Here is a 21570-nt window from a genome sequence, read left to right as displayed (position 1 = left end):
AGCAGACGAGGCACCCTGGCACTCTGGCTCAGGAGACTGCAGACTGGCTGCCAGCATGAATCACAGCTGGGCCTTTCACGTTCAGTTCCATATTCTCATCTCCCAACTGAACAAAGCTGAGAGAGACTGGAAATCCAGGCTAGGCAGGACACTATGTAATGGGTGACTGTTCTGTCCACTCCCATCTCGAGCTCCCTGCCCTTCAGGGCCTATATGCATTATTGGTACCCAGAGAACTGTGCAGCAGGGTTGATGCTGGGTGTTTCCAGGCCCAGTCAATGCCCAAACAGATACAAGAGCTACTGTCCTGGGTCTTCATCATCCTGGAGGAGGTCATGTACTATCTGTGGATAATGGTAGGGTTATTGCTGATGAGGTAACCTAAAGCTTTAAAGTATCTGCTCACCAGTTTCCCTGAAATGAAAATTGGTGCAGTATGTTGTTTCCTACCATGGTAGGTATCTTAGTTCATTTGGGCTGCTAGAACAAAATGCCACAGACTGGGTAGCTTATAAACAATAGAAGTTTATTACAATTCTGGAGCCTTGAAGACCGAGATCAGGGAGCCAGTGTGGTCGGGGTGAGGGCCCTCTTCTGGTTGCAGATTTCTGGTGTCCTCCACATGGCAGAAGGAGTGAGGGATCTTCTGGAGCCTCTCTTATGAGGAAACTAATTCCATTCATGAGGGCTCCATCCTCATGACCTAATCATTTTCCAAAGGCCCCACCTAATACCATCACCTTGGGCATTAGGTTTTCAACATGAATTTTTGGAGGAACACAAATTTCATACCATAGCAGTGAGCACAGTGATGCCTCAAGGTTTTGTGCATTCAAGAAGACTAGTTCAGCCCGGCCAGCATGGCTCAGTGGTTGAGCGTCAACCTATGAACCAGGAGGTCAGAGTTTGATTCCCAGTCAGGGCACAGGCCTATGTTGCGGGCTTGATCCCCAGTGTGTGGCTTGCTGGAGGCAGCCGATCAATGATTGTCATCATTGATGTTTCTATCTCTCCCTTCCTCTCTGAAATCAATATATATATATATATATATATATATATATGTATATATATGTATATATATATATACATATATATATACATATATATATATGTGTGTGTGTGTGTGTGTATGTGTGTGTGTATATATATATATATATATATATATATATATATATATATATATGGCTAGTACAGGGGAAAACCAACTTGGTGGCCAATAGCTTGGCTACAACCTGAGACTCCCCTCCCCTTTCAGTAGAGAAGACCTATGTTATGAACCTACTGTCCCCCCTTAGCCTATAGACTAACTGCTAGATTCCAGTCTAGCTCCCACCGCTCCCACCATGCAGCCCCATCTCCATGCATCCTCTTCAGAACCTTGGAGCTGTACTCCATTCCATGAAGGTGTCTGATGCTCCATCATGTTGTACATGCTCCTCTCTTTTTCAAGGACCACCTCTGCCAGAATACGACCATTCCTTCAAGGCTCAGCTTCCTCTTGCCCTGCCCACTCCAAGGCAAGTCTCTTTTTCTTCTGTGCTCACATGACCTCTCACTCACTAGTATTTCCACATTTTGCCAAATTGTCCATTGGATTGCATATTTTCCAGTCTAGGCTCCATTTTCTTTCCAGGGGTAAGCCACCACCACAAAGCTCAGAGTCCGAGTTTTTGTAAAATGGACAGAACTCCCAACCTTGCAGAGAGCATGTCCTTGGGCCCTTGATCCATTTCACGGCTCCAATTTCCTGTGGTCATCTTGCTTAAGTTTGCACCATGGCCTTGCCTACCCTCGGCTCCTCTTAGGGCAGACTCAAAAGGAAGTGACTTAGCTGTTGTCTAATAAAAGGGTGGGGCTTGGGGACATTATTACTCAGCTCACTTGTCAGTTTCACTTTGGGTGCAAACCAGGTCCGTGGGATGCCTCATATTGAGGGAAAAGCGCCCAGGCCTGAGGAGACTGACCAACTGCTGTTTTCCCCAGGTAAGAGCTTCCTCCTCTGTTTAGTTCCTACCTGCCTCAGCCCTAACCCTCACCCTTATCTCTGCTGCTTGGCCCATACTGGAGGAGTAAAGGCTGGAAAGACTAAGCCTTTGGTCCCCAGTCGTGGCTCCCTCCCCAGCAAACATCTGTGGTATGTGTTTCTAAAAGAAGGCTCATTCCATGTAGCTGGCTCAGCTGAGGGAAGCGAAGAGCCCCACTGTTCTTTAAATGTGTGTGACCTGGGCTGGGGGCTGGGGATCTAGTGATATGGGAGACATGTCCCTCTCCACAAAGACTCTCAGCTGGAAGAGACAGACATGGGTATACTTACTGAGAGGGTAAATGCTGGGGTTTCTTTGGGGAAGGTTCACAATCCCTGGCATGGAGAAGTGCTGAACAAATGTGAAATAGAAGAGGGAATGAATAAGAGTGAATGAATGAATGCCTGAGTCAGCCGGGCCTTGAAAGGAGAGTGAAAGGTCACCACTGTGTGTAGCCCTTGGCCCTTTCCAAAGGTAATTGCCTCAGTTACCCCATTTTATCTTTGAAACTGACCTATAATGTATGTGGAACTAACATTCCCATTTGACAGACTTAGAAACTGAGTGTAGGATTATATGACTCTGGGAATATTTGTTAGAAATGGATTTCTTGATTCTCTGAATAAGACTACCTGCCCACCCCCAAATTCACAAAGCTGTTTAGCACCTACCTATGCTGAACCCTCTGTTGGGCGTTGAAGATGCAGAGATGAACCAGACACGGTGGTTCCAGGCTCAGGGAACACGGAACAAAGGCTAGACATCAAGAGACAGGATGAAGCTTGTATCAGTGTATAGCATATGAAGGGCAGCAGTGAGAGGAAGCTTGGTTGGAGGACAGGGTGAAGAGCTGGAATGCCACAGTAGAGTTTTAGACTTCTTTTTTTCTGCAGTGGGAGCCATCAGAATGTGACAGTTCCTTTCTTAGGGGGATAGATCTGGGGAATGACATGATAAAATCTATTTTAGCACAGTTGTTGGTGGCGGGGCAGGGGGTGGTGGACAGATTAGAGTAGGAGAAGGTGGAGCATAGGAGAAGAATCATGGGCAAAAGTGAAGGAGAAAATGAATGTGGCTTTGACTGTTGAGTGTGAGGAGCCTCTCCAAGTTCGGATCATGATGTCTAATAGATCATTAGAATTCGGGATTTGGCTCAGGACAGGGATATTTAGGATCCCTCACACAGAAGTTTCAATCAATTCTTGGGGATGAGTGAGAGAGATAAAGAGGGAGATTGGAAAGGAGGGCTATCAGAAATCTGGGAGCCCCATTGTTTAAGGGGAGAGGAGAGAAGGAATTAATGAAGATGGGAGATTTAGGAAGGAGGCCCAGGAGAAACCGGTTGTTGAAGCCAAGGGACAAGAGGATTTTGTAGTGAAGAGAATGCTCATGGCTTTGCATGCCTGAGAGAGGGCAGTACTAGTGGGGACTCAGCCAAAGGCTGGGGTTGGGCAGTCAGATTATAGGTGACCACAGGGAGTGATGGGAGTAGAAGGTGGGAGGGGTAGCAGGGGTGGAAAGTGTCTTTCCTGAAGTTGCCTTTCCAGGAGGAGAGGTGGAGTGATTTGTTGGACCCTCCATTGCATTTCTCATTTCCTTCTCCCCTGAAGGGCACCTGGATCTCTGAAGGCTCCCTCAGGAACCTCCTGGAACATCAGTGCAACCTCTAGCTTGAGTGAGCACACCTGACATTCCAACAGTCCTTTAGAGTATGCAAAGGACTTTCAGAATCATTAATTCCTTCATTACTCATAAGAACTGAATTTTTTTCCTGTCCTAGAAGAGGAAATTGAGGTTCATAGAGTTTCCATGCAAATTCAGCTAAATAAATCTGAAGACACTGAGCAAGGTTCTTTTGCTCTCATTACCTCCCTTGCCCCTCCCCAAACCCACCCAGGAGCTGAGGTTTAAATTAAATATTCCAAAACATTTTTCCAGGTGTTATTCCATGTAATTCTCACCAACCTTGTATAGGTACCATAAATTACTTGCCCAAAGTTTGTGCCACGAGTAGGAGCCCTTACTGAAGCACAGATCCACCCCTCACTTCTTCTCCATCTATCTTCAGGAAGGAATCTATGCACCTCAGCTTGGCATAGAGACATCTGTGGTCCAGCCTGCTGTTGCTCCAACACATCACACCCTTTCTTCCAAAAGCTCTAGCACATTCCTGAACTCCTAAGCACAGCAGCTTGTCCATATCGATTGATGCCTATGTCAACCCTGCTGGGATTGCTGTAGGGCTGTGAGGTCCCTGAAGGTGGGGCCCTGGTTGGCTTCGTCTATACCCCAGCATCCAGCGGAGTAGGCATCAGGAACTGGTAAATGTGAATGAATAACAGAATGAATGAAAGGCATTAGGAATAGAAACTAGCCTTCCTGGTACTCTCTTACGACACATGCTTCTGGAAACTGACAACCTTCTGGTTAACTACTAAAGGATCTTTGATGGTCAGAGGTTCTGAGCTCTGCCCATAGCTTCCTTCCTGTCCCCTTCAGAAGGAAGGAATTTAAGGGTCTGAGTCACAGCCTCCTAGGGCCTGTAGAGTAAGTGGTTCACCCAGGCTGCCTCTTTCCTCCCATAGGTGGCCACCCCCCATTGTGGAACCACATGGACTCCATTGGGCCTGTAGGGCTGTGGCAAGAGGAAGGAGCCCCCTGTTGCCCCCAGGAGGGCTTGCCCTGCTCCCCGGACAGCTCTAAGCTGGTAAGTTCAGCACTGGGTTTCTGTCCTGTGCTCACTGAGGGCTGCCAAGAGCAGGATTGGCTAAAGATGATGTGGGGCCATGTGATCACACCTTTGCAGCACCTTCCAGTTTTCAGAGCCTTTCATATCTGATCCGGTCAGTGTCTCCTACGATGCTCCACACAACTGCAATGCAGGGACTAGCTCCTCACTTTACAGCTCAGGAAGAGGAGTCTCAGAGAAGTGGTGTGCCTTCAGCTAAGGCAGTAGTCGGCAAACTGCGACTCTTGAGCCACATGTGGCTCGCGAGCTGCGGTTTGCCGCTCTGTTAACTAATGAGTTTGCCGACCACTGGTAAGGCATGACAGGAGTCTGAGCTGGGCTGAAATGTTTCAGCCCCAAATATATTGCTTTGGCCACATTGCCACACAGGCACCTCCTCTGCCCCAAATGGGCTGATATAGTCTAGAAAGCTGTGTTCTTAAGGACCTTCCTTCCCCCACTTCTCTAGTCACTCCTGCAGCTCTCCCTCTCCTCCATGCCATGCAGTCAGGCACACAGAGCTGAGGTTACAGTGCAGCTCACTCTACATGCTTCCAATTAGCTCAGAAGTGAGTCTCTCTTTTGTCCTCTTGACCAAGATTTAAAGCCCTTGCATACCACATCCTTGAGCCAGAAACACTTGTGTAAGTCATTTCATATCCCTTAGTCTCTGTTTCCTCATCAGTAAAATGGAAGAAAAGAAAATTGCGTCCTCCCATCCCCTGGAGGGTTAAGTGAGTTACAGGACATAATGAAGGATAGAGGCGTCCGAGAGAGGGTTCTTCAACTGTTCCCTGCAGCTTCTTTAGTTTTCCAGCTTGTCCTCACATCTGCTGGACTTGGTTTGTTGCCCAAACTGTGGGGGCATCACCCCTCACAGCATTTCATTCTCCCACTTCACCCTCATCCAATCTCTGCCCCAGACCCTGCTGTAAACATTTCCTCTGTGCTCCACCACCACCCACCATGGGCCATAGGAGTGAACAATGCCTGGCCCGCCACCATCTCCCACTCACTTTATGCCCTTGCTCCCGTGTTGGTCCTACATCTGCCCTGCTGACTTCGTTGCACACACCTGCAGTTTAAAGACATTACATTAGGCTTTGGGAGACTTCACAGGGATGCCATGTTCCCCATGGCCTTGGCCCCACCTCAGCACCACAGGCTCCCCCTCAGCCCCCTTCCGATGCGTGGTCAGAGCGCAGCCCCTTCTCAGTGTCCCTTCCCCACCCCTCCTCCCAGGTCTCTTGTTGTCACCAGAGGGGCAATAAATCAGGCTCTCCAGGTGGTTGTACCTCATGCTCTGAGGAAATGAAACCCACGTTCCAATGAGCATGTCCTATAGGCCAGCCACTGTTCTACCCCATCTCAGTCCTCACAGAAAAAGGGGGTGCTATTTTACCTCCTGCTGGATGGAGAAGGAAACCACTTAGAGAGGTGAGGCAATGAGTCCAGACTGACCGACATGCAAGCTTTGAAGCCATATTGGATCAGCCTCTTTCTAAGGCTTTGCTTCTCACTCTCCTGGCTGAGGTCTCTCCCTAGTCTTCTCAGGAGAGATGGAGGGGGACGACCCAGTAGCTTCTCCTGGCTGCTATGCACCCACCAGAGTCGGCCAGGGAAGTCCTGTTTTTCTTGTGGCTTCTGCCATCTTCTTGTCACTCCTCTTGCACCTTCCACTGGTTCCGGGAGGAAAAGGAAGAAAAAACATCCATCTGCCTAAGGCAGGGGTGGGCAAACTTTTTGACTCGAGGGCCACAATGGGTTCTTAAACTGGACCGGAGGGCCGGAACAAAAGCATGGATGGAGTGTTTGTGTGAACTAATATAAATTCAAAGTAAAGGAGCGGAGGGGAGAGCAAGAGAACCGGCTAGAACAGCCGGATCCGGCCCGCGGGCCGTAGTTTGCCCAAGGCTGGCCTAAGGCATCAACTCCATCATTCTGCTGTTAACATTAAGCAATAAAAACACAACCCTCACCATGAACAGTATTTTACACTTTCATGGGCATGATCCCCTTTAATTCTTTTTTTTTTTTTAAATATATTTTATTGATTTTTTACAGAGAGGAAAGGGAGAGGATAGATAGCTAGAAACATCGATGAGAGAGATACATCGATCAGCTGCCTCCTGCACACCCCCCACTGGGGATGTGCCCGCAACCAAGGTACATGCCCTTGACCAGAATCGAACCCGGGACCCTTCAGTCCGCAGGCCGACGCTCTATCCACTGAGCCAAACCGGTTCCGGCCCCTTTAATTCTTATGCCCCCACAACCACTCAATCAGCAAATCCTTCCTGAGTGCCACCAACCTTGAACCAGCCACCATTCGGCTCTGAGATACAGCTGTGAGTAAAGCATGGCCCTGGCACTGGGGGCTTGGGACCTTCTGAATATTATTATTCGTTGGGTTTTGCATAAGAGGTGACTTGTTATCTCAGAGGGAAGTTTGACTTGCCCAGGGCCACACATCCAGGAAGTGGCAGGGCAACACTCAGATGTAAGTTATCTCATGCCAGGTCCTATAGGGTTTCCTCGCTGCAGCCTTCATCAGCTTTGGGGTCTTTTCAGAAATTGCTAGTTTTTATAAAGCTTTCACATTTATGTAGAAACATCTCTGTAGTCTGACAGATCCGGGTTCAAATCCCACCCTGTGCCTTAATAGCTGCCTGGCTTAGGCAGATCACTGTCCCTGTCTGAGTCCCAGTGTTCTCATTTGTACTGGGAATAACCCCTCTGAGCATCATGGCTGCTGTAAGCATCTGCTGTACGGTAAACACGGACTGAACTCCTGGCACTCCTGTTAGGGTCATTTGTGACTTAGCCTTCTGTTTCCCATCTCTTCCTAAAGCAGGGGTGGGAGAGAGACATCCCATCTTTCTCATTGGGCAGCTTCTCTTCCCAGTCTCCCCAGCCTCCTTATCCAGATGCCCCAGTGGTTCTTTACAAATACATGTCCAGCTTGGGGCAGCAGGTTGCAGGAACGGAATTCCCGTGCAACCAGGGGTGGGGTACTGGAAAAGGCTAAGCCCGGGAGAATGGAGTCAGGAGCTGGGGCTCTCCAATGAACCCAGGAAGGCTGCTGGGCCTCGTTGAAGGATGGCTCAGGAGGTTGCCCAGAGGAGGTTTCCATATAGAGGGGAGGCAGCAGGGTGCTTTCTAAGCTCCCCACAGGGGCTTCTGGTAGAGAAGAACTCAGTGTCCTGTCCTCTGCTTTCCTCGCCCCTCCCTTCATGCTAATCTATTCCTGGTCCAGTCTTCCCCCAAATTCATCCCCTTGCACTGAAGAAAATCCCTTTATGCTCTTTACACAGATTTTTTTTCTTTTTAAAAATATATTTTTATTGATTTCAGAGAGGAAGGAAGGGGGAGGGGGAGACAGAAGCACCATTGAAAATCATTGATTGGCTGCCTCCTGCACGCCCCCTACTGGGGATCAACCCCGGCATGTTCCCTTGACTGGAATCAAACTCGGGACCCTTTAGTCCACAGGCCGACACTCTATCCACTAAGCAAAACTGGCTAGGGCACTTTCCCCAGATTTTCAAATGGCTCATTCCCTCCCTTCATTTAGGTCACCTCCACAGGAAGACCTTTCCTGACCAATGTCCAAAAATATCTCTCTCTACCTCCCCGCTCACTCTCGACTTCTATTCCTGCCTTTTTTTTTTTTTTTTTTAAGCTGCCATTACTACCAGACAATCTTATCTGCTTACTTGCTTATTTTCTGTCCCTGCACTGCAGCCTGAGCTGCACAGGGCAGGCCTCAGCTGGTGGAGCAGCACTTGGTGCTGGGAATAGCGCTGGGTGTGTGGATGGGCCTCCCCCGATGCCTGTGGGAGGGATGGCAAGGGAGGGGAGGGCTGTCCTCTGCAGGATAGCCTCCAGACTCTCTCCTCAGCACTTCACCTTCAGACTCCCTGCCATGTTTTCCTGATTCTACCCTCTTACCTCAGTTTCCCTCCTGTCTCATGCTGATGTTTGGCGTGGCAGGTTTTGAGGCATCATGTGACCTCTCTCCCTATGTCCTGCTCCACCCAGGGAGCATTCCCAGGTGTGACACAGTCTCAGGCCCACAAGGATTCTGGGATGGGGGAACTCTGGGGGAGGACTTGGGTCCTAGGGCCACCACCAAACCTCAGGACACACCTGGGTGGACACACTGGGCCCCCAGGCAGATCTCTCTTTATGGAGGCCCAGTCCCTCCCAGTGTCAACACTGGTCTATTGGAAAGAGTGGAACAATAAATATTGGTGGTGTGTTAAAAAAAAAAAAAAAAGTGAGGGCCTGGCTTGCTCAGGCTCCAGAATCAAGTGGATCTGGAGAGGGAAGCACCTGAACTTGAGGTTTGTTCACACATGTGTTCATTCACTTGCTCCTTCAGTGACAACTCACTGAGCAGCTTGGCTCTGGGTACTGGGAACCCAGAGCAAATCAGTCCTGGTGTGACAGGAGAAAGGCCTTGTCAAACCCTGAATTCAATGAAATAGAAGGAGCCAGGAGTATAGTGATCTGAGGAGCCATGAGGGAATGGAGGAGCAGGAGGAAGTGGGTGGGTCTTTCCTCCAGAAAGGAGCCTTCTGAGGGTATTGGAGCTGGGTGCAGGCCCTAAGCGGCCAGAGAGCCAGAGTGTGGGAAGAGATGAGGTGTGGAGCTGGGTGGTGCTGGGAGACCAGGCTCAGAAAGGGCTCAGGCCAGCCCTGAGGAAGCTGAGGAAGGGGCTGGTCGGGACAGTGAGAGGAGGTATGAGCAGGACAGGGCTGGCTTGTCCTGGTTGGGATTGGAGTACTTGGCTAGGCCAACGGGGCTCCTGCCCAGTTGTCAGCCTGTTTTCCTCCAGGTGCAGGAATGCCTGAACCAGTTCAAGGTGACGACCACACAGTTGCGGCAGATCCAAGCGAGCCTCCTGCGCTCCATGGAGCAGGCACTGACGGGCCAGGCCAGCCCGGCCCCAGCTGTCCGTATGCTGCCCACATATGTGGGGTCCACCCCACATGGCACTGGTGGGTGACATAGACTAAGACAGGTGGCCAGGCCTGGGGAGAGGGCTGTCATCTGGGGAGGGGGTAATTTCTTATCTTTGTCCCTATCTCTAAGGTTCCCATCTCTAAGTTCCCTTGACAAGACTCTGCAGGCCTTGGGAATGTTTCTGGGAGGCAGAGAGCTTGGTATCAACAGCTGCTTGCCTCTCTGTGACTGCTTGTCCTCAGAGCAAGGAGACTTCGTGGTGCTGGAGCTGGGAGCCACGGGGGCTTCACTGCGTATTCTGTGGGTGACCCTGACAGGCACTGAGGGGCACTGGATTGAGCCCCGGAGCCGGGAATTTTTGATCCCTCAAGAAGTGATGCTGGGTCCTGGTCAGCAGGTGAGGGGTCCCTGGCCAGGCTGTGGGACCACACGGTGGCTGGGGCTCCGCTGGGCAGAGCTGAGCCCCTCCTGTGTCCCCCAGCTCTTTGACTTTGCTGCTCGCTGCCTGTCTGAATTCCTGGATGCATACCCTGTGGGCAGCCAGGGCCTGAAGCTTGGGTTCAACTTCTCCTTCCCTTGTCACCAGACGGGCCTGGACAAGGTGAGGTGGAGTGGGCATGGGGATGGTGGGGGAGGGGCTGCAGCCCCGGGAAGGCTGTTGGAGTGATCCCACTTTTCTGCCCCCAGAGTACCCTCATTTCCTGGACCAAAGGTTTTAGGTGCAGTGGTGTGGAAGGCCAGGATGTGGTCCAGTTGCTTCGAGATGCCATTGAGAGGCAGGGGGTGAGTGGGGGCAGGGGCCATGGGACAACCATGTGGCCTGCCCTGTGCTTCTGGGAGGGCCTGCTTTTCTTTCCTGCTTATATCCTTTATCCAGTTTAACCTTGGGGTAAATGCTGCTACCACTCCCATTTTCTAGGTAAAGAGATTGAGGTCAAGAAAGGTCAAACCAATGCTTAGGGCCATGGGGGAAACAAAGATGAAAAGGCTTGACCCTGTCCTCAAGGACCTCTCGGTCTGGTGGGGAAAGCATTCACTAAAAGACTGTCCCTGTTGAGGGGGCTTCCAATGGCCCTGGGAGCACTGGGGAGGGCCCATTGTGCCTTGATAAGGACTTGGAGGAGGAGTCTGCCAGGTGCATAAGCTGGGGGTGGGGACGAAGTAGTTTCAGAGAAGGGCATACGCTAAAGTCTTGTTGCTTGAGGAGGCCAGTCTGAACTAATGGTCGCCATCCTGTGTGCATGGCTGGAAGTCAGGGCTGGAAGGAAAGGGCTTGGGGAGCCAGGCCAGGATGAGGGTGAGCCAGCAAGGGGCCTCCATGTAATCTTCAAGGTGTACGCTGGCTTACCCTTGACCCGGTCCTGGTTCTGTGGGTGGCACTGGTGTCCTGGAGAGGATGGCTAAGGTTGGGAGCCACTGAGACCACCAGGGCCTGAGTTGGGGGTGAAGGAGTCACAGGAGCATGGGTGGGGGGAAACCTTCCTCTGTGGATGGAGGGATTAGAGTGTCTGTGATACAGATGTGTGGGGCATGTGGACACATGTTCCATGGACTCTGGGAGTCTCCATCATAGACAGGGCCCCAGCCCTGCCCAACCCCTAGGTTCCCCTGCTCTTACCTCCCACTGTCTAGGCCTGTAGCATTGATGTGGTTGCTGTGGTGAACGACACGGTGGGCACCATGATGGGCTGCAAACTGGGGACTGCGCCATGTGAGGTCGGGCTTGTTGTAGGTGAGCCATGGGCCATTTGTGGCAGTGGGTGGGGGGCACAGTTGCCTGGTGGGCAGGCCCTGATGACGTCGTCTCTGCCAGACACTGGCACCAACGCATGTTACATGGAGGAGGCACGGCATGTGGCGGTGCTGGATGAGGACCGCGGCCGTGTCTGCGTCAGCATCGAGTGGGGCTCCTTTGGCGATGATGGGGCCCTTGGGTCAGTGCTGACCACATTCGACCGCATCCTGGACCAGGAGTCCCTGAATCCCGGTGCCCAGAGGTGGCCTGACTTTCTATTCTAGGCTCTTCTCTGTTCTGCTCCCCATCCCCTCCACTGTCCCTGTGCACCAGCCCTGAGGGCCAGCCTCTCCCTCCCAGGAGCTCTAGGCTGCCCCCTCAGGGGCCCTGGCCAAGCTCATAGAAGGAACGGCTCTAGGTTCTAGAACTCAAGAGTTCTCACACCTTGGCCCTCCCTTATTCCTGACTCTGGCTAGCCCTGACAGGATTTTGGAGATTGGGGGTAGTTGAGTAAAGTGTCCCACCCTCCCTTTTGGGTCCTGCCACCCTCCAGAAGCCCCCTAACCCTAACCCAAACTGGAGGGGGCAGTGGGGTCTGGGTAAACACCCACCTGTCGCCTGGGAAGCCATTTGCTTCTGGAACCTCCAGTCTGGAGACCCTAAAGAAAATGATGCCTCCTTGAGGGCTCTCACAGGTGGGCTCATGTGGGCTGAGGCTTAGGAAAGCCTCTTCCAGCCACCCTTCCGGCCAGCAGGTTTGAGAAGATGATTGGCGGCCTGTACCTGGGTGAGCTGGTGCGGCAAGTCCTGGCTCACCTGGCCCAGCACAGAATCCTCTTTGGTGGCTGCACCTCCCGTGCCCTGCTGAGCCGAGGGGGCATCCTCCTGGAGCACGTGGCCGAGATGGAGGAGTGAGTGTGGGAAGCCAGTGGGAGTAGACAATGGGCTTCTCTGCTTGGGAGAGGGAGGATGCTCTGCCCCCCAGGTAGCCATGGGGCTTTGGGAGAAGAGGGACAGGAAGCATCTGGGATATTTGACCCTCAAAGTAGCACCCTGTCCCTCCAGTGCCTCGGCTGGGACAGCCCGTGTGCACGATATCCTGCGGGACTTGGGCCTGAACCCAGGGGCCGCAGATGCCGAGCTGGTGCAGCATGTGTGCGCAGCTGTGTGCACGCGAGCCGCCCAGCTCTGCGCCGCTGCCCTGGCTGCCGTCCTCACCCGCCTCCAGCACAGCCGGGAGCAGCAGATGCTTCAGATCGCTGTGGCCACTGGAGGCCGAGTGTTTGAGCACCACCCCAGGTATTCGGAAAACACAGACCCTGTGTGAACAGGTAGCAGGAACATGTGTGTGTGTGTGTGTGTGTGTGTGTGTGTGTGACAAGCACCCAAGGGCACTCTGGTACCATGGCTGCAGGGCAGGGGTAGGAATGGCGCCAGCAGAGTGAGGCCAGATGGCCGCTGGGGGCCAAAAGAGGTCAGAGGAGAGAAAAGATGTTTCTCCTTGGGTGTGCAAGGGGCGGGGGAAGGTCCCTGGGGGCACTGGGCATGGAGTTGGTGCACAGATAAATTTAGAATTGAACTGATTTGAAATGATGGGGTCCAGGCTTCAGTGGAGGCTCAGCCCAGTGGTGCCTCTGCCAGGGTGGGCCTCGCATGTGTTTGTGCAGGTTCCTCAGTGTCCTGCAGGAGACGGTGAAGCTCCTGGCCCCTGAATGTGATGTCTCCTTTATCCCTTCTGTGGACGGGGGCGGCCGGGGTGTGGCAATGGTGACTGCGGTGGCTGCCCGCCTGGCTGCCCACCGGCGCCTATTGGAGGAGACCCTGGCACCGTTCCGGCTGAACTGCGAGCAGCTGGCAGTGGTGCAGGCACAGATGCGGGAGGCCATGGTCAAAGGGCTCCAAGGGGAGGCCTCCTCCCTCCGAATGCTGCCCACTTACGTCCGGGCCACTCCTGATGGCAGCGGTGAGGACCTGGCCTGAGTGTGTGACTGGGACATGGGCTCCTGGGGGTCAGTGTGTGCTGGGTGAAGCCACCCACTCTGTCCTGGTGCTGAGGGTCTCTGTCCCACAGAGCGGGGGGACTTCCTGGCGCTGGACCTTGGAGGCACCAACTTCCGAGTCCTACTGGTACATGTAGCCACAGGAGGCGTGCAGATCACCAACCAAGTCTATTCCATCCCAGAGTGTGTGGCTCAGGGCTCTGGGCAGCAGGTACTCACAGCCTGGGGCTGAAGCAGGGACAGGAAAGGGCCAGGTGCCCCTCTCCGCGATGCTGACTTGCACTGCCCCTCAGCTCTTTGACCACATCGTGGACTGCATCCTGGACTTCCAGCAGAAGCAGGGCCTGAGCGGGCAGAGCCTCCCCCTGGGTTTCACCTTCTCCTTCCCGTGCAGGCAGCTTGGCCTGGACCAGGTGAGGGAGGGAGGGCTGGGGGAAGACATTCCCCGGGCTCCCCACCCAGATGCCCTTCATGGCATCGCAGGAGGCTGGGGAGAGGACTGGGGGGAGGGGCAGACAGAGGCACCACTGGGCTAAGCCTCCACTCGGCCTCAGTTTCCCTAATGTAGTGTGCCCAAATGGGGGGGAAGTGGTAAAGTGGCCTGGAATCCAGGGTCACGAAGAGGCCTGGGATGGAAATGGACATGGGTATCCCTGGGGGCTGCCAATAAGCAGGAGAGTGGAGCCAGGGGTAGGTGTGGGCACTTGGGAGTAGTACAGGCCCAGATCTGGGCTGACCACACACTGGTGTCTGGCCCAGGGCCTGCAGGGAGCAGCGTTGGCTCCAGGCGCTCGAAGGGGCTGTGCTCACACCGGTCCTTTGCCCTCTCTCCCCTTCCTGGCCTTGCCAGCATCCCTCTCAGTGCCTGGCTGGGGTGGGTGCCTAACTGGGGTGGCAGAGCAGCAGGCTCTCAGTACACACCTCCGCGCACCCTTCAACAAGAACGCCAGACTTTTCGTGCACACACTGAGGCCTGTCATGCAAAGCTCCTCCTGGACCTCTAGTCCAGGTTTTCAGGAGTCCCCCGCCTCAACATCCCAACTTGTGCGAAAAATTGCTATGATGAGGGGTACACTGTCCCTGAAGGTGCCCACTGTGTCCTGCCCTACCTGCGTCTCTGAGCAGCTCTGCCTCCTCGGCTCCAACCAGCCCTTGTGTGGCTGTCGCCCTCTGCTCCAGCCCTGACTTCCCAGATGTGTGCCTCTGTACTCTGCCTTCCCCTACCCGCATGGCCACTACATCTCTCAGCTGGGCTCTCGCTCCAGGCTGAGCAGCTGGAGCCTTTTGATTATTTCTTGTAAAGTGTGAGAAGCAGGTGGGACTCAAGATGCAAAAACAGGCGTGCAAGAAACATGATCCTATTGATCTTCTATCACTGAACTAAATTTCTGTGTTGAACCCACAATCTTTGGAGGGGTGAAAACTTAATGTTGATCAATTTGGAGACCCTCTTCCCCTAGGGGTCCCTCTTGGCTGCACAGCGATTGTCCTTCACTGTAATGAATGTGCAGACACAAAAGGGAAACTCTTGGGGAGACACCCAGGCCCCCACTGGGAAGTAGTAGGGGGCTACTACTACCTCTCTTGGGTCCTCACACCTCCCTGGGGAAGGAGGGCAGAGGCCTCCTCTCAGACCACCCAAATCCTGTGTCTCCTTCCCTCCCGCCCAAGCGTGGGCCCAGTGTGGAGGGCACAGAGCACCTCTCTCAGGAGGCCATCCGAAACCTGGCTCTGCCTGCCCCCCCACTCCGCCCTTTCCCAGGCCAGGGGTTCTCTGTCTTGTCTGGGAGCAGGTAAGCTTTGCTAATTCTCATGATCTGGTCTCCCCCAAAATGGCCTCCCTCTCATTCACTCTTTCTGGTTTCTGGTTTTGGGACAATGAGCACAGAACACCCTAGATGTGGTCACATAGGGAAAGTGATAAGACAATATTACTGGGGGGAAAGTTGGTTAGTATTTCTAATCTCCTGACCTAAAGATTTGCAGACCTGCTCTCCACGCTTCTCCGTGGGCAGAGCAGTCATTTTCTCCTGCCCTCCCCCTTCAGAGAAGCACACCAAGAAAAGCACAGCCAAGTCCCCGTCACTAAGTTCACAATTTAAGGCCAATTTCTCACAGTAAAGGCTTAGTGTCTTGTCCCCTTCCATCCTGCCCACATGTCTGGGTTCTGGCTTTTCTATTCGTCCTTCACTCATATCTGGAACACACGTGTGAATCTCCCAATGACACGGCTCTGTCCCAGCTCCAAGAATTCCTTCTCTCAAGTGACCCTGGCTAGGACTTTTCAGAAGAGCAGAATCTGCTGCCATGTGGACCTGCTGAGCCTTCCCTGTCCTTCCCTTTCTCACACACAGCACTCATTTGACAAGCTTCATCCGATCACAAAGGGCCATTTTAAAATGGGCAACCATCTTAAAATGGCCGAACCCTGAGACCATCTGAGCATTCTGGTACTAACGTAGGTTGAACGTTAATAGGTTTCTTCATACTGGAAGGCTTCTGAGGACTTGGCAGGGGGCAGAGGGCAAGGACCTCCACTTGTATGGGCAGAGTGGGCCTGGGATGCTGCTTACAGAGGGGGAACATGGTATGCTGGAGGAGATCCAGGCTTTGGGGAGGCCAAGTGAGATTCCAAGGGGTCCCCTGCCTTGGTCCCACCCCAGGGCATCCTCCTGAACTGGACAAAGGGTTTCAATGCATCAGACTGTGAGGGCCAAGATGTCGTGTGTCTGCTGCGGGAAGCCCTTGAGCGCAGACAGGTAGGGAGTCTGCCTCCAGGGGTGCTTTGGGACTGTGGCAGGCCTTGAGGGGAGCAAAGGGTCTCTTGCTTCCTAAGAGGGGGACCCTCTGAAGTAGAGACCTCTGGGTCCAGCACTAGTTGCCGTGACGACTATGTTGCCCAGCAACTAGCATAATCTTTTGTTTTGCAGGCAATGGAGCTGAATGTCGTTGCCATTGTCAATGACACAGTGGGAACCATGATGTCCTGTGGCTATGAGGACCCCCATTGTGAGGTCGGCCTTATTGTTGGTGAGGAGGGCCCTGCTCTTTTGTGCCCCTACTGCCTGATGCTAATTCATGGTACACTCGGTGCTTGGAGCTGGGTGGGTGCCAGGGCTTGACAGAGAATGAGCTATGAGGTCATTCTTCAGGTCACCCAAGATTCTAAGTCTTTATTAAGCACCTATCCTGTGGCCAGCTGAGGGATGGGTGAAGGGACAGGAAGACACATAAAAGGGGAAAGCACCTGCCTTTTCAGAACTGACCATTTAGCAGGGCTTGAGCCCAGAATAGCACGTGGCAGTCAGAGAGAGCTGAACCTGACTTTCTGTGCCAGGGCGACAGGCTGAGGTCAGAAAGGAAGGGGTCCCACAATGAATGGGACTTGCAAAGAAAGCCTTGAAAGAAGGGATCTGGCTGGGCAGGGAAGGAGGGCTCCCACGGGTCCTCAGGCATCAGTCTCTTAGAGCACGAGGTGGGTGATAGCCACCCGTGGGACTGGGAGCTTCTTGAACATAGAGCCTGGCATGGGCAGGCGCTCGGAGGGGTGTGCTCAAATTGCCATGGGAATAAACCACTGGATGAAGTCAAATGGGGGCCGCAAGGAATCCACCTGCCTAGAGCTGACCAGGTGTTGGGGATAGAAAAGGGATGTCTTTGCCCTCTGCCTGGAATGCCGTTCCTTTCTGTGCTTCTTGGCTTCAAGGCCAAACCCCAACTTACTTCCTCTCTGTAGTTTTTCTGACCCTCTAGGCAGGATGATTCATCGGAACTCCCAGGATGCTCTTCTTTGCACCTTCATTAGGCACATACGGGCAGTGTCCGAGTTGTCTGCTCATTGCCCTGCCTCTGGCCACCGTGGGGCTCCTCTGGTTTGATTCCTGTCTCCATCCTCAGCTCTTGGCCCAGCACCTGCTAGTTTGACTAAAGACTTGAAGACCAGTTCAGGAAGCTTAGGCGTCTCACCTGCAGACAGTGGGGGGCTGTCACACATCTCCCAGGGGAATGGCATGGCTGGTGTCATTTCTAGGAGTACCCTGGGGTAGCATGGGAGATGCACCAATGGTGAACTGGTAGGGGAAGCAGTGGAGGCCCAGAGGGCTTGGTGCTGGCAGGAGCTGCGGAAGAATGTCGGGAAGGAAGGAAGACGAGGACCGAGGGCATGAGTGTGGGGAGATGGAGATGTAAAATATGAGCCCACATTTTGCTGTCTCAGTGCAGGAAGGGCTCAGAGGGGGTCCTGTCTGATTTAGTAAATGGCTCCTACTCCGCCTGGCCTTCCTGCAGGAACTGGCACCAATGCCTGCTACATGGAGGAGCTCCGGAACGTGGCAGGAGTGGCTGGGGACCTAGGCCACATGTGCATCAACATGGAGTGGGGCGCCTTTGGGGACGATGGCTCTCAGGACACGCTCAGCACCTGCTTCGATGCAAGTGTGGACCAGGCATCCATCAACCCTGGCAAACAAAGGTGTGGGCTGGGCCGGGCAGGGGTGGCTGATGGTGGCTTCCATTGGTGATGGTAGTTGATGGGGTCTCCTACCCTGTGGGCACACACACTTTCATGCAGGTTTGAGAAGATGATCAGTGGCATGTACCTGGGGGAGATCGTCCGCCACATCCTCTTGCATTTGACCAGCCTTGGGGTTCTCTTCCGGGGTCAGCAGACCCAGAGCCTTCAGACCAGGGACATTTTCAAGACCAAGTTTCTGTCTGAGATTGAAAGGTGCTGAGCAATGCATTACCGCCTCCCACCTCCCAAAGGGGTCTTTCCGTTCACTTTGAGTGGAATGCTGGTTAGAGGGAGTTCCACCCAGGAGGATAGAGGCCACAAGAGAGGGGAGCTAATGCCAGACCCTACCTCTTTGTGTTCTATTCCTTCCTGTCCCCAGTGACAGCCTGGCCCTGAGGCAGGTCCGAGCCATCCTTGAGGATCTGGGGCTTCCCCTAACCTCGGATGATGCCCTGATGGTCCTGGAGGTGTGCCAGGCCGTGTCCCAGCGGGCAGCCCAGCTCTGTGGGGCAGGTGTGGCTGCTGTGGTGGAGAAGATCCGTGAGAACCGGGGCCTGGAAGAGCTGACTGTATCCGTGGGAGTGGATGGGACCCTCTACAAACTGCACCCCCAGTGAGTCTGGATGCCAGGCTGGGTGGGAGACATGCCTGGGTAGGGCCTGGCTGGCCTGGGTTCACCTCAGTCCCTCCTCTCACAGCTTCTCTCGCCTGGTGGCGGCCACTGTGCAGGAGCTGGCCCCTTGCTGTGCAGTCACCTTCCTGCAGTCAGAGGATGGGTCGGGCAAAGGTGCAGCCCTGGTCACTGCTGTTGCCTGTCGCCTGGCCAAGCAGGCCCATGTCTGAAGAAATCTCCCGGAACCAGCTGTGCTGGACCAGGGCTGGGGCCCACCTGTCCCCCAGGCAGGCTCAGCCAACCAGGACTCCCACAACAGCCCATGTGTGACCCCTCTGTGGCCACTGGCCTCAAGTTCTGGCTTCCCCAAGAGAAGCAGCACTTGGGTTAGCAATATATATATAATTTATTTACATTCACGTCCGCTAAAATCCCTACGCGCCCCGGCGGCCGGGCAAGGCTGTGTACATAAGGCCAAGTGTAAGTGCATGAATGCACTTAAGACAGAGTCAGGGCACGAGCTTCACACGACAGGCCCCAGGAGCGGGCACGCCACGGCACGCACACTCGCCATTGTCCAGCCCAGGACTCCCGTTGCATATTCACACGCCCCGTCGGGCAGGGCTCCTCTTGGTGGGAGAGGGGGAGGATCAGGGAGGAGCCTTGGGTGTCCCTGGGTGGGTGGGAGAAGGGCAGCATGTGAGAGGCAGATGTGGACTGATACTGGGCGTGAGAGATGTGAGTGGCCTCCAGGTGTACAGCATGACATGTGTGCAGGGGAGGGGGAAGCCGGTGATATGACACACGAGACATGCGTGGGCACATGCCTGTGTGGGGGTCGTGTGCCTGAATCCAGGGGCCAACCCCCATCCGGCCGTGGCCCTCAGTCCCACAGGCTTGGAGCCGGGCCCCTCAGACGTGCCCCTACCCAGCAGGCACAGAAATGTTTGCATAAGGTCCAGCTCAGGCAGGAGCTCCAGGGTGCTTCCCGAGCCTGGTGTGTGCACACATGCTGTGCGTGTGCGGTCCCCGGCCAGGGGCGGGGGGAGAGGTAGCACCACACACATACACACACACACACAGGGGCTGGGCCTGGGCTGGCTTTTGGCACTGTCCAGCCTGGGCCCTGGGGGCAGGTGGCAGTGCCAGCCTGGCCTGGCAGGCCCTGGAGGGGCGGGAGCGTGGGCAGGGTCTGAAGGGCCAGTGTGAAGAGACAGCGTTCACCAGGAGGGGCCTGTCCACACAGCTCCCTGGTGTGGGGGAGGACCCTGTCCGGCTTCTGCCTGTCCCTGGTAGGTCCCAAAGCTGGTGAGAGTGTAGGTGTTGGGGGCCTGGCTGGCCTCAGCATTCAGCCTCCGACACTGTGAAGAGGCCGCCGTCTGGCTGGCCCAGTCCGGCCACTGCTGCAGCCAGCTGGCTGAGGTTGCCATTGGGGAAGTGCCTTGCCTCCCACAGGTTGAGGATCATGGCTGTGGGGCTGGGCTTGGAGGCAAAGAAGCTGAGATGGCTGTGGAGAGAAGGGGAGGAAGGGAGCCTATTAGTGGCCTGGCCTCACTCACCCCAGGCTACTGCCTTCTGCCCCCCAGCCCACCCCTCTGTCAACCATACTGGATGCCCTGGCTGCTGGCGGATGGGCCACAGGCCCCACTGAGTGTCCTGTCCACGCCATCCACCCTACTCTGCCAGGCTGGACTGCAAGTGGCCTTTGCACCCCTCCCCTCCGCCCATCTCCCATGCACCTGTCCAGGTGGAGTTTCTGGGCCAGAGTCCGCCAGTCGGCACCTCGGCTACAGGGTGGGTCCAGGCTGGTAATGATCTTCTGCCGAATGAGGAAGGGGATCTTGAAGGCACTGGGGCCCACTAGGGCTGGGACCCCCCCTTCACTCTCCAGAGCCAGCAGCTCCATGAATCTTGTGTCCTGGGGGGTGGCAAAGGGGTGAAGATGACTGTTAGAACTTTCCCTGGTCCAAGCCCACTGCAACCTCCTGGGGGAGCGCCCAAACCACCTTAGAGCATAGCACCACATGATATCGATGCTTCCTGGGCACCCCCACTGGGGCTCAGGTGTAATGACCTGCCAAAGTCACACAGCCAGTGAGCACCGGAGCTATCTGGCCTCCTTCCCCTCCTCCTCCCCACCAGCCCTGACCTTACCCCCCTCCCCCACCCCCTACCCCCGCTCAGCCTCTGCTGAACACTCTGGATTCACTGTGTTCCTCTCACCACCTGTGTCCTTGAACTCAGTGCTCACTGCCAGAAATGCTGCCCTTCCCTCGCTGCTGCCTGTCTAACTCTTACTGATCCTTTGAGGCCCAGGACAGAGTCCCCTCCTCAGGGAAGCCCAGGCTGCTCCACCTCTCCTTCCTGCTGTTCCCACATCCTCTTCAGTCCCTTCCCAAGTCAGTCCCACTGCATCTGTCTGCATCTGTCTACTTGCACCTGCACCTCTCCCTGGAGACTTGGAGGAAGAGGCCAAGCGGATTCTGGTTTCTAGGAGGAGGTGTCAGGGCGGGCCTGGGGGTGTGGCGCACATTATGGCAGTGCTGATACCCTTCCTGCCCACCTTGGTGATGTTGAAGTTGATGTTGAAGCTCTGCCCATCACCCTCCACCTGCCACACCCACACCTTGCAGGCCAGGTCACTGGTGCTGGGGCTGACCCGCTCCAAGGTGAAGGTGCAGTGCAGGTACTGCTGTGTGCCATTCCAGATGTGATAAAAGGGGATCTCCTGAGGGGGGAAGTAGAGGGGCAGTGTCAGGGGTGCCTGTGGCTGGTGGGACCGGCTCCAGGCACCTTGAGCACCCTCACCTGGTAGCTGACGAGGAGCTTGCTCTTCCACAGGGAGCTGGGCACGTCGTGGATAGACAGGCGCAGGTTGTGGTAACTGTCCTTCAAGTGCAGGACACGAGGTTCCTGGATCAGCTGCCCACCCAGCTGCTTCTCCAGCTGCACCACCTCCTGCAGTGCCACAGGTGGTCAGCTGAGCCTG

At 54.6% G+C, this 21570-nt stretch overlaps 2 protein-coding genes across 4 annotated transcripts in view; one reads left to right on the top strand and one right to left on the bottom strand.

The window, feature by feature from the left end:
- Nucleotides 1–1911: 1911 nt before the first annotated feature.
- On the top strand, nt 1912–18983 carry HK3 (hexokinase 3). The gene is made up of 19 exons (XM_080671884.1): nt 1912–1983; nt 4610–4731; nt 9593–9755; nt 9963–10117; nt 10202–10321; nt 10408–10503; nt 11353–11452; nt 11534–11717; nt 12211–12366; nt 12521–12754; nt 13123–13418; nt 13527–13666; nt 13749–13868; nt 16119–16214; nt 16386–16485; nt 17743–17926; nt 18026–18181; nt 18348–18581; nt 18667–18983. The coding sequence occupies exons 1-19, from the start codon at nt 1920–1922 to the stop codon at nt 18809–18811; spliced, it is 2865 nt and encodes a 954-aa protein (XP_080528010.1). The 5' UTR covers nt 1912–1919; the 3' UTR covers nt 18812–18983.
- Nucleotides 18966–21570, bottom strand: part of UNC5A (unc-5 netrin receptor A) — a 72164-nt gene continuing 69559 nt past the window's right edge. For 2 of the 3 annotated variants that reach the window (XM_080671887.1, XM_080671885.1), the window contains exons 13-16: nt 21390–21539; nt 21145–21309; nt 20321–20499; nt 18971–20088 (exon numbers count right to left, since the gene is read on the bottom strand). In XM_080671887.1, coding sequence (XP_080528013.1) covers nt 19923–20088; nt 20321–20499; nt 21145–21309; nt 21390–21539 — 660 coding nt within the window. In that variant the 3' untranslated portion in view covers nt 18971–19922. Of the gene's footprint in view, nt 20089–20320; nt 20500–21144; nt 21310–21389; nt 21540–21570 lie in introns of all 3 variants that reach the window. The other variant, XM_080671886.1, reaches the window with a different exon arrangement.

This window comes from Plecotus auritus (assembly GCF_963455305.1).
Source record: "Plecotus auritus genome assembly, chromosome: 6".
In the NCBI taxonomy this organism is placed as follows: domain Eukaryota; kingdom Metazoa; phylum Chordata; class Mammalia; order Chiroptera; family Vespertilionidae; genus Plecotus; species Plecotus auritus.
The sequence above is the reverse complement of the archived record's forward strand: the minus strand, read 5'-3'. Positions and strand labels throughout refer to the sequence as shown.

Bases quoted from the DNA above. Each gene is read 5' to 3' on its own strand.
- HK3 (XM_080671884.1), top strand. From the start codon at position 1,920: ATGCCTCATATTGAGGGAAAAGCGCCCAGGCCTGAGGAGACTGACCAA. The intron at 10,118-10,201 runs GTGAGGGGTCCC...TGTGTCCCCCAG, and splicing joins TGCTGGGTCCTGGTCAGCAG to CTCTTTGACTTTGCTGCTCG. The intron at 12,367-12,520 runs GTGAGTGTGGGA...CTGTCCCTCCAG, and splicing joins CACGTGGCCGAGATGGAGGA to TGCCTCGGCTGGGACAGCCC.